At 40.1% G+C, this 17824-nt stretch overlaps 1 protein-coding gene across 2 annotated transcripts in view; it reads left to right on the forward strand.

Moving 5' to 3' along the window:
* The window catches only part of aff4 (AF4/FMR2 family, member 4), a 29395-nt gene extending 12242 nt beyond the window's left edge, over positions 1-17153 (forward strand). For both annotated transcript variants that reach the window (XM_085470710.1, XM_085470709.1), the window contains exons 2-21: positions 353-482; positions 3346-4113; positions 4592-4630; positions 4768-4854; positions 5097-5124; positions 5222-5285; positions 5447-5539; positions 6228-6372; positions 6575-7328; positions 7466-7617; positions 8104-8189; positions 8533-8755; positions 9104-9201; positions 9618-9681; positions 10287-10423; positions 10804-10875; positions 11035-11128; positions 11275-11318; positions 11461-11678; positions 13485-17153. In XM_085470710.1, coding sequence (XP_085326836.1) covers positions 357-482; positions 3346-4113; positions 4592-4630; positions 4768-4854; positions 5097-5124; positions 5222-5285; positions 5447-5539; positions 6228-6372; positions 6575-7328; positions 7466-7617; positions 8104-8189; positions 8533-8755; positions 9104-9201; positions 9618-9681; positions 10287-10423; positions 10804-10875; positions 11035-11128; positions 11275-11318; positions 11461-11678; positions 13485-13612 — 3420 coding nt within the window. In that variant the 5' untranslated portion in view covers positions 353-356 and the 3' untranslated portion in view covers positions 13613-17153. The remainder of the gene's footprint in view (positions 1-352; positions 483-3345; positions 4114-4591; positions 4631-4767; positions 4855-5096; positions 5125-5221; positions 5286-5446; positions 5540-6227; positions 6373-6574; positions 7329-7465; positions 7618-8103; positions 8190-8532; positions 8756-9103; positions 9202-9617; positions 9682-10286; positions 10424-10803; positions 10876-11034; positions 11129-11274; positions 11319-11460; positions 11679-13484) is intronic.
* Positions 17154-17824: the final 671 nt, after the last annotated feature.

The raw sequence follows: 17824 nt of genomic DNA on the forward strand, positions 1-17824 counted from the left end.
ACGTGTGGGATTTCACTAATGACAGTTATGTTTGTGCTAACAATGAGTCAAAGCAGAGCACAGCGGTAGTGTGATCTTTCTCAATAGTTGTTGTGACTTTATTGTTTTTTTTGTTTTGTTTTCTTTTAAATGGTAAAGGGTAAAAAAGAAGAGAAAAAACTGACCATTTCTATTTTTCCAAGCTGACTTTTTAACAAGACTATATGTTTGCTTAATTCTTCCGCACTTGTCTCCGAGATCTCATTTTCATAATATACTGCCCCTGCAGGCATCCGTGTTCAGCAAAGACATACACTGTTTGTTTATTATTTCTTTCTCATTATGTTACCTTGTTATTCTTCTGTGTTGATAGCAACATGAACCGTGAGGACCGGAATGTGCTCCGAATGAAAGAACGAGAAAGGCGAAATCAAGAAATCCAGCAGGGAGGAGGAGAGGCCTTCCCAGCAAATTCCCCTCTCTTCCCCGAACCCTACAAAGTGGTAAGTTTGTTCAACTCACGTTCACTTTATCTGGCACCTAAGTGGTTAGTAATATTAAGGGAGTCTGTAACAGTGACTGGAAATGCAAGGTGTCAGACTGTGCATAATAATAATCAGTTCCTGCAAATTAAGCAATTACAATGTGGGAAATTCCTGCACACTATTACAGCGATCTAGTATTCAGCACAACACTGCTGTTTCGGAAAGTCTTGCTAGCTTAAACAAGCACGTTCCAAGAGCTAAACTATTTAGAAATGTAGATTTACATCAACTGAAATGTTAATCTGGATCGTCAGGCAGGTAACACTGTTACTAAGGTGAACTATAGCCCAAAAGCAAGTTTAAGGCTATTCTTCTCAGTATGTATCAGTGAAACTGAGCTGAATTACAAGTTGGAGGAGAAAATACATTGAGGCCTGAAGTCTATAGTTTTTCTCAGAAGTGTTGTTGTCCGCCCAAAAGCAAGATATTTATTTAGTATTTTAGTATTTATTTATTTATTGTCATTGTCAAGAACAATGAAATTGCGTTTGGGGCTTCCATACAACCCAAAAAAAAAAAAGAAAATAATAAATACCCCTTAAAACCCAAGTGTACATATTTAACCCAGTGTGACTCCAATGCAATAAGACAATCCTTAGCAATAATGTTCGTAGAAATTCAGACAAAGACCTGAGAAACATGACAAAATACAACAATGCAACCCATTCAATATTATTGTACTGTGAGATATGATATCAGAGATGATAGTTATCTATTTAAGAAAGTAGATGGAACACCAGCAACATCGATTTCAAGAGGAAATTGGTAGGTTTGTGTGCAGTGTTTGTTCTAATCATAATTATGGATTAAAAGCGCAAATGTTTCTACAAAGATTTGAGGTTTGAGTTACATACTTGTCAGATAGTTGTGAGCAGTTCACCAACTCTGCACTAAATACAGCACAGTTTAAAAACACCTGGCTTTGGGTAGCTTTTTGGCATTACAGTTGTTGAAAGCAAACTAAAGACCAGAAAACATGCCTCCTCTTTGCAGAGCTTCCTCTTGTGCTTGCAGACACACATAGATGTAGGCCAGCCAGCTTCAGGCTCCTGCCCGGCCAATATAATTGTAAAGAGGATTTGAGTTCTCTGTACTGGTCTAATCTTTGCCACTAACCAGATTTGAGCAGATGTAAGTGGCTTCTCTCTTTAGCTCGAGCTGGCCATCAAAGAGGCAGTGAGGAATGTGTTCTGACAGGTTGGGAATTGAAAAGCCACCAGAGGTAAGTGAGGAGTGTTTTGGGCCACAACAAAGATAAAAAAGCTGACATTAAAGATGGAAAACTCCTTGACCTTTACAAAGGAAGAAGCTTTTCACCCTTGTACATTGTGATCTGCTGTTTTCACACACTTGATACTATGTTTAAGAACAAGATGGTGTTCAGTCTTTGCAGTATCAGAGCAGAATTTTGGAACAAGCAAACTGCTTAAGTCTGTCCAATAGAGTTTTCTCTACTTGTGCGAGTCTTATATAAGCTTTAGTTTGACTTTTCTCTCCTCTGTCATGCTCCACTAAGTGGAAGTTTAGTGTTCTGTATTAAAGGCCATGTGTGCACGCAGCTGCAGCTGTGCCCTCCCAGATGTAGACCAGCACAGCAGTAACATTTTTATGGCATAGAGTTCACGCACTCTCTCAGCGGCACAGAATAAAAGCTTATCTATGAAGCCGCATATTGTTTTTCATGTTCTTTTCACTTAGAAAGGCTCCTTAAAAAATAAAAATAAAAATCAGGGATCCCTCAAATTATATGACGGGGTAGGTGCTTTCACCCTAACGGTACCAGGATATAATTGGACCCGAAAAAGCCAAAGTGACTCAGCAAATTAAAAATCTATTAAGAACATTTGTCTGCATCGAAAAATAGGCAAATTAAATGTGTGTCAGATTAAAAACAAAAACTTGTGGCTGTTATTATCGGATATCACAAAATGGCAGAAGAAATGTTGAAGAGATGGCAATCAGCGGCTTGTTCTTTGTAGCTTGTTATTGTTGAAGTGTGAATGATTGAAGTTATTTATTTCTGCTTTAAAGACCGTACTGCTGCAGGACTAAGTGTTTTTGTCACACAGGAACCAAAAGGTGAAAAGTGTTCCTGTGGTCATCTTGGAGGTTTCCTCTGAAAGTTTCAGCAGTTGAACAACCACTATACACCATTGTTTATCAAGAAAGAAAAAAAAAGCTTTGACAGAGTTACAATCTGAAGGTTTTCCTCTCAGAAATTTCCTCAGTTAAACATAACGCAACAATGGTGTGTTATGTGAAAGCAACAGTGCAGTTGTTCAAAACAAAACAGCCTAAAACAAAATCGAAACCAACAGCCATTAAGAAAAATAGGTGATACCTAGCTGCGCATATGTGAGCCAGGCAGCGCAGACCGGAGGTAGTGGAGTGCACGTTATGACCAAGCTAAGTTACATTTCCTGCTGCAGATAACGGCTAGTATTTCTTCACCCTCGGTGTGACTCTGTCAAACAAAACTGAAGCGTGAGGCTACGTGTGAAACTGGATACTCTACACAGACTTTTGTCACGGGCTGATTGCAAACAGGTCGGCTGGAACTCGTGGCCTTACAGTGATTGATTATCTTCTGTGGTGGGTGTCTGGGCAGAGCGTAACTGTGTTCGCAGATGGGTTTGGACAGATCTGGGCTCAGTCTGAAAAAGTGAACTTTGTGTTTAGGCCTCTCACTGCGCCTCTGTTTTTGGTTGAGCGCCTTTACCTCAAATGTTGAACAACTTCTCTTTTCTCTGCTTTCCCTCTTTTCACTCGTGTTCTCCACAATAATTATTCTTTGTTTGTTTGTCTCTGCTTCACTCTGCAGGTGAGCAAGGAAGATAAACTGTCCAGCCGTATTCAGAGCATGCTGGGCAACTACGACGAAATGAAAGAGCCAATTGGTGACACCATTCCAAAACTTAATAGTAAACCATCCAACAGCTCGTCTTCCTCTGAGGAGAAGTCGGGTCCACCTTTGTTTGGTGGGGACCAGCGGTGTGGCGGCAGCAGCCAGAGCAGTAAGTGGACCCCTGTTGGCCCCGCAGCGGGCGGATCTTCATCCCAGTCCCAGAAACGCTCAGGACTCCAGGGCGGGCACAGCAGCCAGAGGAGCAACGGAGGCAGCAGCAGCAACAGTAGCCAGAGAGGGGAGGTGCGGGAAAAAAAGTCAAGTAAACACAGCGGAGGTTCCGATCACTCGAAGTCACACATGTCAAGTCCGGCAAAGGGCTCTCTAAGTTCCTCCAGTAGTCACTCGCGGAGCTCTTTGTCTGCTGAGCAGCATCACAACAAGGACCGCTACCGCTCAAAGTCACCGCGAGACAGAGAGGCCAACTGGGACTCACCTTCACGGGTTCACACGTCCTTCCCCAGTGGACAGCACTCAAGTCAGGCCTTTCCCCCATCTCTCATGTCCAAGCCCAGCACAATGCTGCAAAAACCAACAGCCTATGTGCGGCCTATGGATGGCCAGGAAACAGCAGAACCTAAGAGTTCGCAAGCGGAAAGCTACACTGGACAGTCGCATAGCAGCACTGTGGGAGAGATGAAGTCCAAGCTTGCCAAACTTAAGATCCCTTCCCAACCTGTAGAGGTAAGACCTGAGTCTCAATCTCATGCTGTTGTGAACCTGGTATGTTGACTATTTAAAGAATGTGCTCTTTGTTTGTATATCACCTCAAGAGCAGCTTTTTGCCTTTTTGAATGTTGCATGCTGTGATCATTCCTTCATTTTCTCTTAGACCCACAGAAATATATATATTTCTGCCTTGACTCAAAACAAGAGGTGTCCCTCTGGTGTAACCCTGATTGTACATTAGAAACGACCTACCAACGGCTTGTGTAGAATTTATAGCTTACTATGTCAGAGAAGTGGCATGTGTTTGATTTAATGATGTAATGATTACGTTGAAGGACCTCTCAGCTTGTTACACATGGTCTGAATGAACTCCTAGTTCTCAGAAAATGCCTATAGGATGACTAATAGGGCTCAAAATGGAAGCCACCTCACACATGCTGTACTGAGATCGTGTTGTTTATACGTCTCATAAGCATGCTGTTTCTGTCTTTAGGGATCCGGTGATGCCAACTGTGTCGACGAAATTCTGAAGGTACAGACACAACTCTCATTTTCATAGAAAAGCCATCTGCTTCAAATAATTGAATGAACCATCAAGATTACTCACACCTTAAAGCTAATTTTAATGGATTTTTTCCCTTCTCTTTTCTCTCTCTTTTTTAAATTCAGGAAATGACTCAGTCATGGCCCCCTCCTTTGACGGCCATCCACACTCCCTGTAAAACAGAGCCCTCCAAGTTTCCATTCCCCACCAAGGTCAGCAGCAGTGTCTGTTTGATTAATGTGATTGCGTTGTGATGAACTATTTCCATTTGTATGAATCAAACCTTGCATAAGACAAGAAAAGGAGGGTTTTTTGGAAGGTTACTTAATGTGATAAGTCAACTTGTTACTTACTGCTTGTATTGAATGTATCATGGCATCTTTCGCATGAATGCAAAGTCATATAATAACGCAGAGATTCATGAAAATAAGTTAACACCTCTTTTTAATTTCAGGATACTCACCCTTTTCCAAGTGGGCACAGTGAGTATTACACACACATAAAATAGTGAAGTAAAGTTAAATGCATATGTTCTAGGCTTTCAATCAATACATATAAATCTTTTTATGTGTGTTTTAGAGCGAGGCAGTTCATCAAAGAGCTCGAGTAGCCACCAAGCCAAAACTTGCGATGACCAGCCCACGTAAGTGCTTCATCTTTGAACCTTCTTTTTCTCTTTTCTTGTCAGTAGTGAGTGGAATAGTTGAACAATAAATATTTGAGTTAAGAAGCTAAAAGTAATCACAGTAACTCCAAACGACTGTGGCGACATATAAAGAATAACAAATGATTCCCGTATCTCAGTAGGTTGGAGGAAGACCTAAGGCTAAGCAGCAGTGAGGACAGTGATGGAGAACAGGACTCTGCCAAGAATGCCTCAAGGAACACATCAGCAAGGTAAACTGTAGAAAACATTTTTTAAGTCCTTAAGTTTTATCTAAGTCCTATGTTGAGACTTACTGTTTTAACTTTGAATCATTTTCCCAATCTTGAAAGAAAAACTTCACAGCTCGAGTAGCTTTCTTCTTCTTTTTCAGCCATTTTGTGTCTTGTCTTTATGTGTTAACTGCACCTTGATGACATAGTGATGCCTGAAATATAAAACCATATTTTTGCTGGATGCAAAGTGTGTGTGTATGTATGTATATATATATATATATATATATATATATATATATATATATATATACATTTTTTTTTTTTTTTTTTTTTTTTTAAAAACTGAATATATAACAAAGCTGCTTTGAGTGTGTGGAGAAAGACAGAGAATGCAAATCTTGGGGTTTTTATGCACACCTTGTGGCTTGACAGTTAAAGCATCGAAACCTATGAACTACCCAAGGACTCTTGAGCAGCTACTACACAGGTTGCATTAATAGCCTTATGCTGACTGATTCTAAACCCTGAAAAATGCATACATAAGTATTCAGATTTTTGCTGCGGTAACGAATAATCTCAACATACACAGGTTTTTAGTGACTCGACCGTAAAATACCATTATTGATCACTTAAAATCTTTATGTGGAGGTATAGATGTTTGCTCATACACCACAATGACAATGTTTAATGCTCTCCTATTGAACAGCAATAACAGCGAAGCAGCTGAGCAATCAAGGGACGACTCCAGCAGCCATAGTGGCTCAGAGAGCAGCTCGGGCTCTGACAGCGAGAGCGAAAGCAGCACGACAGACAGCGAAGCCAACGAGCAACCACGGCCTGCCTCCCCTGAAGTAATAATTTTTCAGTTATTTTATACAGAGCTGTAATACCGCTTGGTTGATTAAGGATTGTATGAACCAGTTTTCACACTGTCCACTTCTCTTTTTGGATTGAATATTTATATGGTACTTTCTTCTAGACTCTTATATTTTGTTAGGAGTTCAATCAGTGAGACTGTTTCCTAATTCTGTGCTCCCCTCTGTGCCCCTTCAGCCTGAAAAACCCATGGCAAACAAGTGGCAGTTGGACAACTGGTTCAAGAAAGCCAAGCAGTCCTCACCTTCATCCCCATTGGACAACAATAACGTCCCACCCAAATTCAAGAAAGATGGCCGAGATAACAGCTCAGGGCGCAGCTATAGTAGCCAAGGAGGGGGGTCAAAAGATTCAGCAGCACCCACCCCAAGCAGGGACCTGCGGGCAGCCCAGAAAGGTGCAGAAGGTGGCCGTGGCCGGCAAAAGTCACCCGCACAGAGCGAGGGTGGCACAAATCCACGTATTCGAGTGGGTAAAAAGCAGCCTAAAAAATCTGAGAAGCCTCCTGTGGTAGAGGAACCAAAGGGAGGTCTGAGAGTGGAGAGTGAGCCGGCTCCAGAGATACCACCTCATCAGCCCAAAGCTGCTACGAAGGGTTCACGCAAACCAAGCAATAAAAAAGAACCCAAATCCTCGCCGAGGCCCACTACTACTCCCTCCAGCACTGCAGCCCAGCGCAAGCCCAAGGCAGCAACCAAGACTTCTCAGAAATCTCGTGAATTTGTTGACACAGACTTTTCATCATCAGACTCCGAAGGAAACGACAGCATCCCGTCCTCATCCCAGACACCCAAGTACACAGAGAGTATCAGGACACCCGTGTGCGTTTTTTCGCCTGGGGAAGAGAGAGGGCTGCTGTCTCCTCTCAGTGACCCCGAGGACCGCTACCCTGCAAGACAGCCTCAGCAGCAAGTTTTATTAGTCAAGATAGGTTAGTCGAAACTGCTCGCAAGTCTTGTAAAAAGTCCAGAGAATATGTCAAGGTGTAGTGGGCACTGAACCAAAGGGATTTCTTTACTTTGAACCAAATTAAGCATACCCTACCCTTTTCCTTCCTGTTTCCCATAGATCTCAGCTTGCTGTCCAGAATCCCAGGGCGGCCCTACAAGGAACCTGCAGAGATAAAAGTGGAGAGGGAAGACTCTCTCGACAGGGACAGCAAAGACTTCAGCAAACAGAGCTCTGAGAAAAGCTCGAGCAAGGCCAAGAGGAAACACAAGGTAGAGCAAATTTCAGTGCTTTTTGTAAGAAATACATTGTATTTCTACTTGAAAGCAAAGTAAAATAGAAAAGCTTGTTATTGAGTATCCCTTTCACTTATTAAGGTCGTCCCCCCCCCCCCGTATAGCATCTCTTGGAATAGCACACAGACAGATTTCCATTAAAGCAAGAAAGTGCATTTGAGCCAAAGAACAATTGACTACATTCTGGTTGAGATCCAGACCTGGATTTAGCGCTGTTAGATGACTGTGCATTTTACTTTAATCATAGCCACACAACTACCAAAGATGGAGAATTAAAATCTTTGTGACTGGATATTTTGGAATGTAACAGTCATTTAGGATAACAGTGAGCTGGCATAGTTGAGCTATACCTGCATGAGTTGGCGTCTTCCGATAATAATTGGAGGCGTGTAACCTATTATTAAATCTGACTTTTTCTTTAATGCACCCTGCTTTTTATTTTTCTCTCTCATCTTTCTTTAGACTAATGAGGAAGGCACAAAGCCAGAGACCAAGCGGATCAAGCTAGAGGATAAATCTACATCCCATCATAAAAGCAGCAGTAAAGAGTGAGTAATCTTAGCTTTTGTCCTGAATATCATTACCAGTAAACCCTCTGTAAGCCAGGAGCCTAATGTGACAGTAGTAGTTAATTTTGCCTTTTCCGATAATCACACAAAAGACAAAATAAACCCTGTAAATTCTAATGAGCATCATAACAGCTTAATGTAGTGAGTTTATTATTATATCTGAGCCCCTTCAAGCTGTACCTGTTAGCCATTATGCTCCATATCTGCATTCTTTGTTTATAATTACATGAAATGTTAATATTTAACTTTTTAGTTTTAATGTTTTATGTTGAGCCTAGTTTGACACAATGCATAATGAAATACTGATTTAAATCCCACTCAGTTCTAAAAGGTCTTCGGAAAAGAAAGAGGAGCCAGTCCCCTCTCCTTCCATGCGGACAATTAAGGCAGAGCATCCCAGTCGAAAGCGGACAGTCAGCCAGTCCTCCACGTCATTGTCCAGCGGGACAGGAAGTGGAAAAGAAGGGAGCCACAGCACCAAGGGCAGCTCCACCTCCAAACATAGAAAAGGAGAGGAAAAAGGGCGCAGCACACGTGACTGCAAGGTAGGCATGAGAAGCCTTTGTTATCTCTGATACCTATCAAATGTTGCAGATAGGGCAGACTTTCATCTTGCCAGTTGTGCAGTGTTTTTCCCTGAGCAATTTAAATACCAGAGCATGCATGGAGTGGGGAGGAAGTTGTCGTTGAGGGTAGAAAGGGAGTAGCAAAGGTCATGGCTTGCAGTGTGTATCTACAACTATAACATAATCACTGATTTTTGGTGGGATTGTTTTACATTTGTATAAGATCAACCTCTAACTTGTTGTGACTCTGTCCTGTTCTGCAAGTCTGTTTTTTTTAAAAAAGCTTATTTTTCCCTAAAATGTTATTTTCCCCATACTTCTCTGCAGGAGAAATCCTCAAAGGGTTGCGATAACCAGCTGGCTGTGCCCCCGCTCTCCACAGACGGCTCCAAGTCTCAGAGATCCAAGCTGGTGTTTGAGGACAGGTAAGAGGAGCTCTTTCCACTGTGGATAACCCCTCAGCGGGGCACAGAGAAAGAACTGCTGTGGGGATCTAGAGTTGCCTTTGATGCATAAAGCTGCAGGAGGTTGGGGAGGTCATGAATAGATGTGCCTGCATGCCAGAAAAGTTATGTTAATTTCCATTTTAAAAGGCTCTCTGCTGGGAATCGCTGCCTTTTTAATGCCGTGGTAACGCAACAACATAGTCTTGCTTCTTATTTTCCTACCTTTTCACTTCACATTTTGATTTAATGAGATAAGAGCTATTTCAGGAGTTAAGAGACTTTTTTTATGACATTCTTTCCAAGTTTCTACGTTTAGTGGATATAAAAAGCACGCCACAGTGTCAAGAACACTTAAATGATTTGATTTGTTAAACCTTCTCATTATTCTCTTTCAGGGTCCATTCAGCAGATCACTACTTACAGGAGGCCAAGAAACTTAAACACAATGCAGATGCACTGGTAAGAGCAAGACCCCAATGACTGGTGTAATTGAGAAGACTTTAAAACATTAAATGACATTTTCTATGGAGCTTTATGTTACATATAATAAGAGGTTTCCTTTTATGCAGAAAGTGATTTCACAGTGACTTTTTTGTGGTGACTGTGAAATTTTACTTAGTTTTCAAAGCTGCTTTTAGTTTGAGCTCTGCGTGATTTCCTTAAAAATGGTAATAAAAATGCTTTTATTACCGGGTCACTGTAGATGAGCAGGTGGATCTGTTTGGTATCTGTTATGCACACTTGCATTACAAAATAGCCATCTCTGTTGGATTATCTTATTCTTACTCAAAGTTTAATTATTTAGTTGCTGTTTTCTTCTTTTCTCTCTAAACACAAAATCAGGATCATAAGCTACATCAGCATAATATTACTTCAGTGATATGATCAGTTTATGCAATCCCAACCAGGTCATATTCAAACCATGTCACTTATCTAATGTTACTGACCAAAACCATGTCAAATTATTGTCATGTGAAGGTAGTTTGTCCTCCCAGTCTCAAAAGAGTGGGTAGTATTTAATCACTATGTGTCCTCTTTATTTATTTATTTAATTTCCTTTGCAGTTTGACCGTTTTGACAAGGCGGTTTTCTATCTGGATGCTGTGGTGTCTTTCATTGAATGTGGTAACGCGCTGGAGAAGAGCGCTCAAGAGGCAAAGTCTCCTTTCCCCATGTATGCTGAAACGGTGGAGCTTATCAAGTAAGGGCAGCCATAGCTGTGTTTATCACTGTCAGCAGAATTACACTTTAAAGGAGACCTCCACTGGTGAGAACCACTACATATGAGGACGTAGTTGTTCAAGAAAAACAAAAACAAAACCTGTATCTCTGTGCCAAAGGCCAAGCACCTCAGGGCTGCATGAGGCACAAGTTGCATAACACACCACGCTAATGGTTGATTTGCATTGTGGGTAATGTGAGCACCAGGCTTTGACAAACAACTCTCTGCCTCTGCTGCATGGGTTTTGATACTTAGTGGATGGAGTGCTCCTTTAAAAAGTACAATATTTAAGGAGGTGCTTAATTTGCTTCAATCCTTTTCTCCTAAAAACTTGAGCTCTTGATTATCTCTGCATCCAGATACACTATGAAGTTAAAAAGCTACATGGCCCCAGATGCTACTCCAGCAGACAAGAGGCTAGCTGTGCTGTGGTGAGTACACTGAACAACATCAGGTGGTGGACTCTTGTCTTCAGCTGTCAACTCCAAGTACTCATTACCTGGCCGTGTAACTTAAACTTTCCACACATTTCAAATATTTGTTGCTTCTTTCTTTAGTTTAGATCAATATTTATCCTTTTTTGCTTCCAGCCTGCGATGCCAGTCTCTTCTCTACCTGCGGTTGTTCAAGTTGAGAAAAGACAGCGCTCTAAAATACTCTAAAACACTCACCGAACACCTAAAGGTACTTTTTATTATTAACTTTATTTCCTTGGCAGACCTTCAAAACCAAAGACGTGCAGTAAAATTCCACGAAAGACGTTTTTCTCTGTGAATATGTAACATGCTTCCTCTGTGTGTGCATAATGTTCTTCTTATTTCATTTTCCAGAACTCTTTGAGCAACACCCAAGCTCCCTCTCCTGGAATGGGAAAGTAAGTCACATCCTCTGTTACATCTTTTGATGTATAAAGTAAAGGAGAGGTTCTTATTTGCTGTTCTGTCAAGTGACTCCCAGATTCTCCCTCACAGTGCCAGGAAACTCATTGACATGTCTGCTTCTGTTTCCTGATGCAGTAAGACGGCAGGTATGCCCTCTCCAGTATCTCCCAAACTCTCACCGGGCACAGCGGGTGGCTACTCAGCAGTCAGCAGTACCAGCAGCACTAGCTCGTCTGTGACCATACCTCAGCGGATCCACCAGATGGCTGCCAGTTATGTCCAGGTCACCTCCAACTTCCTGTACGCCACCGAGGTCTGGGACCAGGCTGAGCAACTATCTAAAGAGCAAAAAGGTATACGACACAAGGATTTGCTTGTTAGTTAAAAGGAAGAGACATATGGTCTTTGTTCTGGACTTTTAAATTTATGTTTAAAAGCAAACACAGATGGGATCTAGAACTATATATCCTGAGCTGCTATTTTCTACATCTTTAATAGCTCAGCAGCAGCAGTAAGGTTTTTCATAGATGTTTGCCAGCAGTATTTGCACCCACTGTGTAAAGAGATTTGAGTATAGATCTATACAAATGGGCAGCAGGTTGGCTGATCGAGCATGCAGACCATTTTTTGTTGAATTTTTTTCCCCAGCTGCATTTTATGACTAATTTGAAGGTTTTATTTGCCCTGGTTGCAGAAATGTTTTGGTAATGAAGTGTTTTTCCTGTCTCCGAGTAGGCCTTGAGATCTGTTTACCATAAAGGCAATGAGTTTGTTCGGTCTGTTTTCCTGTTATTTATTTATTTAAAGTAAAAAAGCAGATAGTTTTGTTTTTTTAAATGGTTAATGTACTGTTAGTTTTTGGGTTTTTTTGTGGGGGGGGGGGGGGGGTTTTGGGCTCTTTCCAAGTTTAAAAACAGCTTCAAATAGGACTAATTTGCTATCAGACGATCCTAGCATGCCTCTTTTTCAACGTTTCTTTCCTCTCATCTCTATTTTAGAGCTTTTATATATTTTATAAATATACAGGAGTCTTGGCAATGAGCTACCAGAACACTTAGGTCGTGCCAACAGACGTGTCATTTACTAGAGCAACATTTCTTCAGATTGCACTTCTTTTTCTTATATTACTTAATAGTACATATTTTAATATAATATGGGTGACTGTTGTGAATTGGTGCTATCTAAGCAACTTTAAAAAGAACTGAATATATTAAGATAACAGAGAGTAAATGTGTAGTTAAAGTTCTTTACAATGATGGAAAGGGGAGTTTCCCTGTTCTGACCCACTTAAGATCAAAGTGGGCCGTATCTGGCCCACAATCTAACATCTGTGTTCTAGATTAATGTGCAAAAACGGATTTTATTTATCTACCTATAAATAAAATGTGTTTTCATTTTTTTTACAGATGTCAAACTGTTTTTTGAATTCGAATCATTGCAATATAGTAATAATGCAAATTTCATAGCTCGAAGTATGTTTGTGATTGACTGAACTTCTGATTTAAAAACTACTGCGTTTACAAGAAACCCTCGATCGTCCACAGCCCACACAACGTTATCGCCACAATCTAAAGATGGAAAAGTCAGCAGCATCACTAAGTGCACAATTTTCCCTAGCTGTCTGGCCAGTTTTCACCGCCGTGTGTGTGTGTGTGTGTGTGTGTGTGTGTGTGTGTGCGCGCGCGCTGACTTTGGGGTTTTCCCCTCATAGTTGAGAGGTTTGCTGGACGAGGATTTGAGGCCAAATAGTTTATTGTCTTTTTTCTTGCAGTTTATGCCTCAGATTAAATCTTCAATAAATCAGATTTTTTTCCTTTTTTTTTTTTTTTGACTTAGTATTGAGATATTTGTGGAGAGTGAAGATAACAAACATTGGAAACATTGAAACATCGGGCTGTTCTTGATTGCCTCATTGCTTGGCTGTTTTTGTGTGCAGCTGGGATTCTCAGTCTGTGTCCTTTGGCTGGTTTTTCCCGTCACACATGTTGACAAATGTGACAAATTGTGAAAATGTTTTTTGTCTCTACAATCGGTGTACGTTAAAACCCTTGATTGCACTTAACTCTGTGTGGTCTGGTTGGTAATAGGACCTAATTTATCAGTCTTCTGTCATTTTATTAACCAGTCTTTCACTCGCTTTCTTTCTCCCTCTTTTCCAGACTTCTTCACAGAGTTGGACAAAGTTATGGGACCTCTGATTTTCAACACCAGCAGCATGACAGAACTGGTGCGTTACACTCGGCAGGGCCTCCACTGGCTGCGCTTGGATGCAAAAGTTAGTCCCTAGCGAGGACTCACTCCCTGCAAGCTGCTTTTCCACACACCCACACCTCAGCCTCTTGTGTTTGGCAACATCTGCTCAGAGACAGACACACAAACGCACGCACGCATGCCCTCAAAAAAGACAGCCACACAAACACAACCCTCCTCTGGTCCTCCATTTACACACACGTGTGATGAACTTCTCAGACATATCTCCAACACTGTGTCCATTTCCTACACCAGCTTGCCAAAAAAAAAAAAAAAAAACCAAGACAAAAATACCAACACTGAGCAATTTAGAGCATCTCTCACCTTCGACGGCACCACACAGGGAGAAGCATCCAAACTGCAGCAGGAGTCAGAAGAGCTTATATATCGGCATTCTTAAGAAATCTTCGAAGGCCATGTTTTTAATCTCTTCAGCATGGAAGCACTGGGTGAATTATTTATTATGAATACACTAAAACTCTGCTTTGGTTTTTAGGCTACTTTGGCTTTGAACTTTTTATTTGTCTTTGTTTCACCAAAGTACCTCCCATGAACACCAAAGGTGCTTTAAAAATGAAGGTTTCTCTTTATCATTTCTGTGCCTTGTATGTCAGCTACAGGAAAAGTCACCGGTCATATCTGATTCAATTATTTTTCTTTTCTTTTCACAGTTTTTACTTTTTTGTCTTTTTAACACTTAACAGTTGTTTCAGCAGTTATTCTTGCAGCATTTACTGGGTTTGTGTTTTGTTTTTGTTTTGTTTTTTATGTATTTGCAAAGATGGTGTTGGTCACCACAAATTAAACCTTGAAGAATCCCACTGAAGATTTAAGGACTGAAGGAAGGGCTACTGTGCACAGCAGATTTCGTGGGGCACACACATATTTATTAATGATCCCTTAGGACATCTGTTGATCGGTGTACTTGGCTCAAAAAGTGCCATTTCATTTTTCAGAATCATGAAATGTGATTGCCCTTTCTAATAAATTAAACGCTTCACATGGCCTCCAGGGGTCGCTAGCGGGAGACCTCAGCAAGATTGATGATGGCAAACGTTGAGATTTTCCGCCTCTTTGAAGCTTCACAATTCTTTCCCACTCGTAGCGGCATTGTTCATTCAAAAGTTTCCTAGAGGACGAGCTGTTTCCAAATCAGTGTTATTCTATTTTTCTAGGGAACAGCAGGGAGTGTTTAAGTATTGAAGATCATGTCCACATCCAATGCAGTCACAGTACATTTTATAAAAACTGGGCCTAAGTTGCCGCTAATTTGGCTGAACAGAAGCTAATTTATTTGAAGGGAAATATGTTGTCTGGGGAATGGAACTCATCAGCGATGCAGATGATCAGTGTTGTATTTATACAGCAGAGTTTTAAATCTATCATTATATATTTCAAGAAAAAGTATAAAAACCAATATAGATTTTATTTATATACCAACCAGTTTCTTTTACTTCCTTCTAGCCAAGCAAAAGTATAACATGTCAGACGCATAAAGCAGGGTTACAACAGAGGTTATAAGAACAAGTATTTGTATATGTTCCTATTTAAAGTTGTCAAACTGTAATCGCACTTGTATTACAAGATAGTAGCTGGCGCAGTATGTTAACATTGCGTTGATTTTTAGTTGGCATTTGGATTTTACAGTAATTCACTTACATGAACTGTCCATTTTGGTTGTTTCAAGCCCACTTTCTATCAAAATATGCTGGAAATACTAAAGCCTGGACCAGATGGCATTCATTTTGTTTTGGCTGGACAAGAACGTGCCAGAAAGATCTATAATGCCTTTTTTAATTTATTTTTCCCCCTGCATGTCAAGACTAAACAAAATGCTGTTTGGCCCAGGTTTGACCCTTCCTTTTTTTCCCTGTTTTTTTTCCTTGTCATTTTTTTTCTTTTACTGGCTCCCTGGCCTTTGTTGTAGGAAGGGATACTGTTATTTTCTCTTACACTTGAAAAAAAAAAAAAAAAGAAGCAAGTCATAGGAGGTATTATTTTAATCTATGCAGGATTTTTACAAAAAAAGAAACTGTTTCTGTGGAAAAAATAATTATATTTTTATGTTTGGGATTCCTCTGTCCCCCACTTTCTTTTTCCCACCTCAGTGAGAAACCTGTTGAACTCAAATCCAATGCCTTTAGCTATTGCAATTTTGTGTACTGGTTTAGTATGCGAGCTTGGCTGTGTGTGTGTGTGTGTGTGTGTGCGTGCGCATTCATGTGTGGGTGCATGGATGTGTGTGTATAGATCTGATTTTATAACCAAACACAGATGGCTTTAGCCATTTTCTACTTAAAGCTGGAGGCCACTTTTCTCATAGGAATTCCTCTGTGGGTTTTGCCAGCCCAGTCAATGTCTTCATACACTGGTACACTTTGTAAGTAGAGGTCAGCGCCTTGTGTTCCCTACACTATCTTGTACTCAAATGTAAAAAAGAAATGAATTAAAAAAAAATATCCTAAAACGAAAAAAATAAAAATTTAGCATTAGAGAGAATTTTTAACGATTTGCTACTCATACTTATTTATTTTTCTGCCCCTTTTGCTTAATGTTTCTTTCCTATTTTGCCTTTTTAATGAGCACCGTTTTATGAAATGGGAAGGTGTAAATGTAACGGGGTTGTTCAGGATGAGATTTCATTGTAATTAATATTAATTCTAACTTGAAAGAATCCAGGGTAAGATGAGGTTTTTTTTGTTTGTTTTTTTTATTCAGTAGGAAAATGTTAACACTTGCATGTTTCTATTTAAATACAAATGTATAAATTGTAAATATAACATTTCTTTAAGGGTGAATTTCTACTACAGGTTGACATTTTTATTAAATTTAAAAATGCTGTAAATATACTTGTGAGATATACTTTATGCACATTTTTTTTTTTTCTTCCAAGTGGTTACAGATTACACTCCTAGTCTGTTAACTCTGTATATCAAATGCTTTCTCAGTCCTTTTTCTAACTGTGCTGGTATTCTTTGTCTTCTGCTTCACTGTCTCAGTATCACAGTCGCCGCATAATCATTAACGTCTCTCGATCCAAGTGCGAATATTTTGTCTTCTCTGTATTTGATATGGAGCTGTGTACTTTTTCATGAAGTGTATATTGTTGATCTCATGGGATGGATGGATGGCATGTGTACAGTCTGTTCTGTAAAACCATGTCTGTTTCTTCCTCAGAGAGGTATATTTACTATGTGTCTCTTTTGAACAATTGGTCCAACATGTCTTTTGAAACAGAGGTATTTCTCTACACATCAAAACCAGTTGTAGCAGTTTATACAGTAAGTTGTATAACACCTTTTTTTTTCTAGAAGTTGTCTCAGAGCCGAGACCAGCAGCATACACTATGTACAATAATCTAAATTGGATTAGTTTTAAGAGAACTGATGATAGAGATGCTATATATGATGGATGCAATATGATTAAAGGTACTCATTGAAGTTTGATCTTCAAACTTAGGTAATGTAATTTAAAAGCATTCTTGTGAAGTGAGTATTAATTGTGACTAATAAAAGTCTGTCCTGAATATTCTTTGTATTTTGCCGTATTGAGAATAAAATATATATGGATATGTTTAATAGAGTGCTGTTTCTTTTTTTCTCCCCATTTCCATCAGCTTTAGATTTTCTACTTGATGTAGTTTAAAGCAACTGATGTGTTTTGTGTCTTAACAATATATAAATTTCATGTTTTGCCTCCGGAACTCTTAATTCATCTGGCATCAACAACCACACTCTGTTCAAAGTCCCTAAAATAAATCCCCTTGCTTTCCTTTTCTGATGCTTCATTTGAACCTTGGCAGGTCCTCCTGGACCACACGCTGTTGCCAGGTCACCAAGCAGTTGAACAGGTGTACTTAATGAAGTGAGCACCAGTTAAACAAACACAAAACAGAACTGCTTTCTCTAAAGAGTGCATTCTTGCAGGGAATGAGGGCTTATTTTAGTGGACTTTTTGACATATTTTTCACCAGGAACACATCATGTTGCAAAAAATCAAGCACATCATAAGGGTGGTGATCAGAGCTGTTAATTTAGTCGAAGCCAAATGTCTGAGTCATTGTCAATTTAACCTTGCTATCCCACACTGAAGTAATATTTATAAGCTGAGGGGCCCTGCAGACGCATTTCTCTGCGATGACACGCTGACTGAATGTGGAAAAACAGACCATTGTTGAAATTGTTCCTATTTTTTCCAGACATCTCAGTCTGTTAAAAGTCTGGATGATTCACTAAATGCAAATGTTTTC

This window comes from Copadichromis virginalis, linkage group LG10 (genome assembly GCF_057382275.1).
Source record: "Copadichromis virginalis isolate Kocher_CV1m ecotype Utaka linkage group LG10, C_Virginalis_male_GT1.1, whole genome shotgun sequence".
NCBI classification, from domain to species: Eukaryota; Metazoa; Chordata; class Actinopteri; order Cichliformes; family Cichlidae; genus Copadichromis; species Copadichromis virginalis.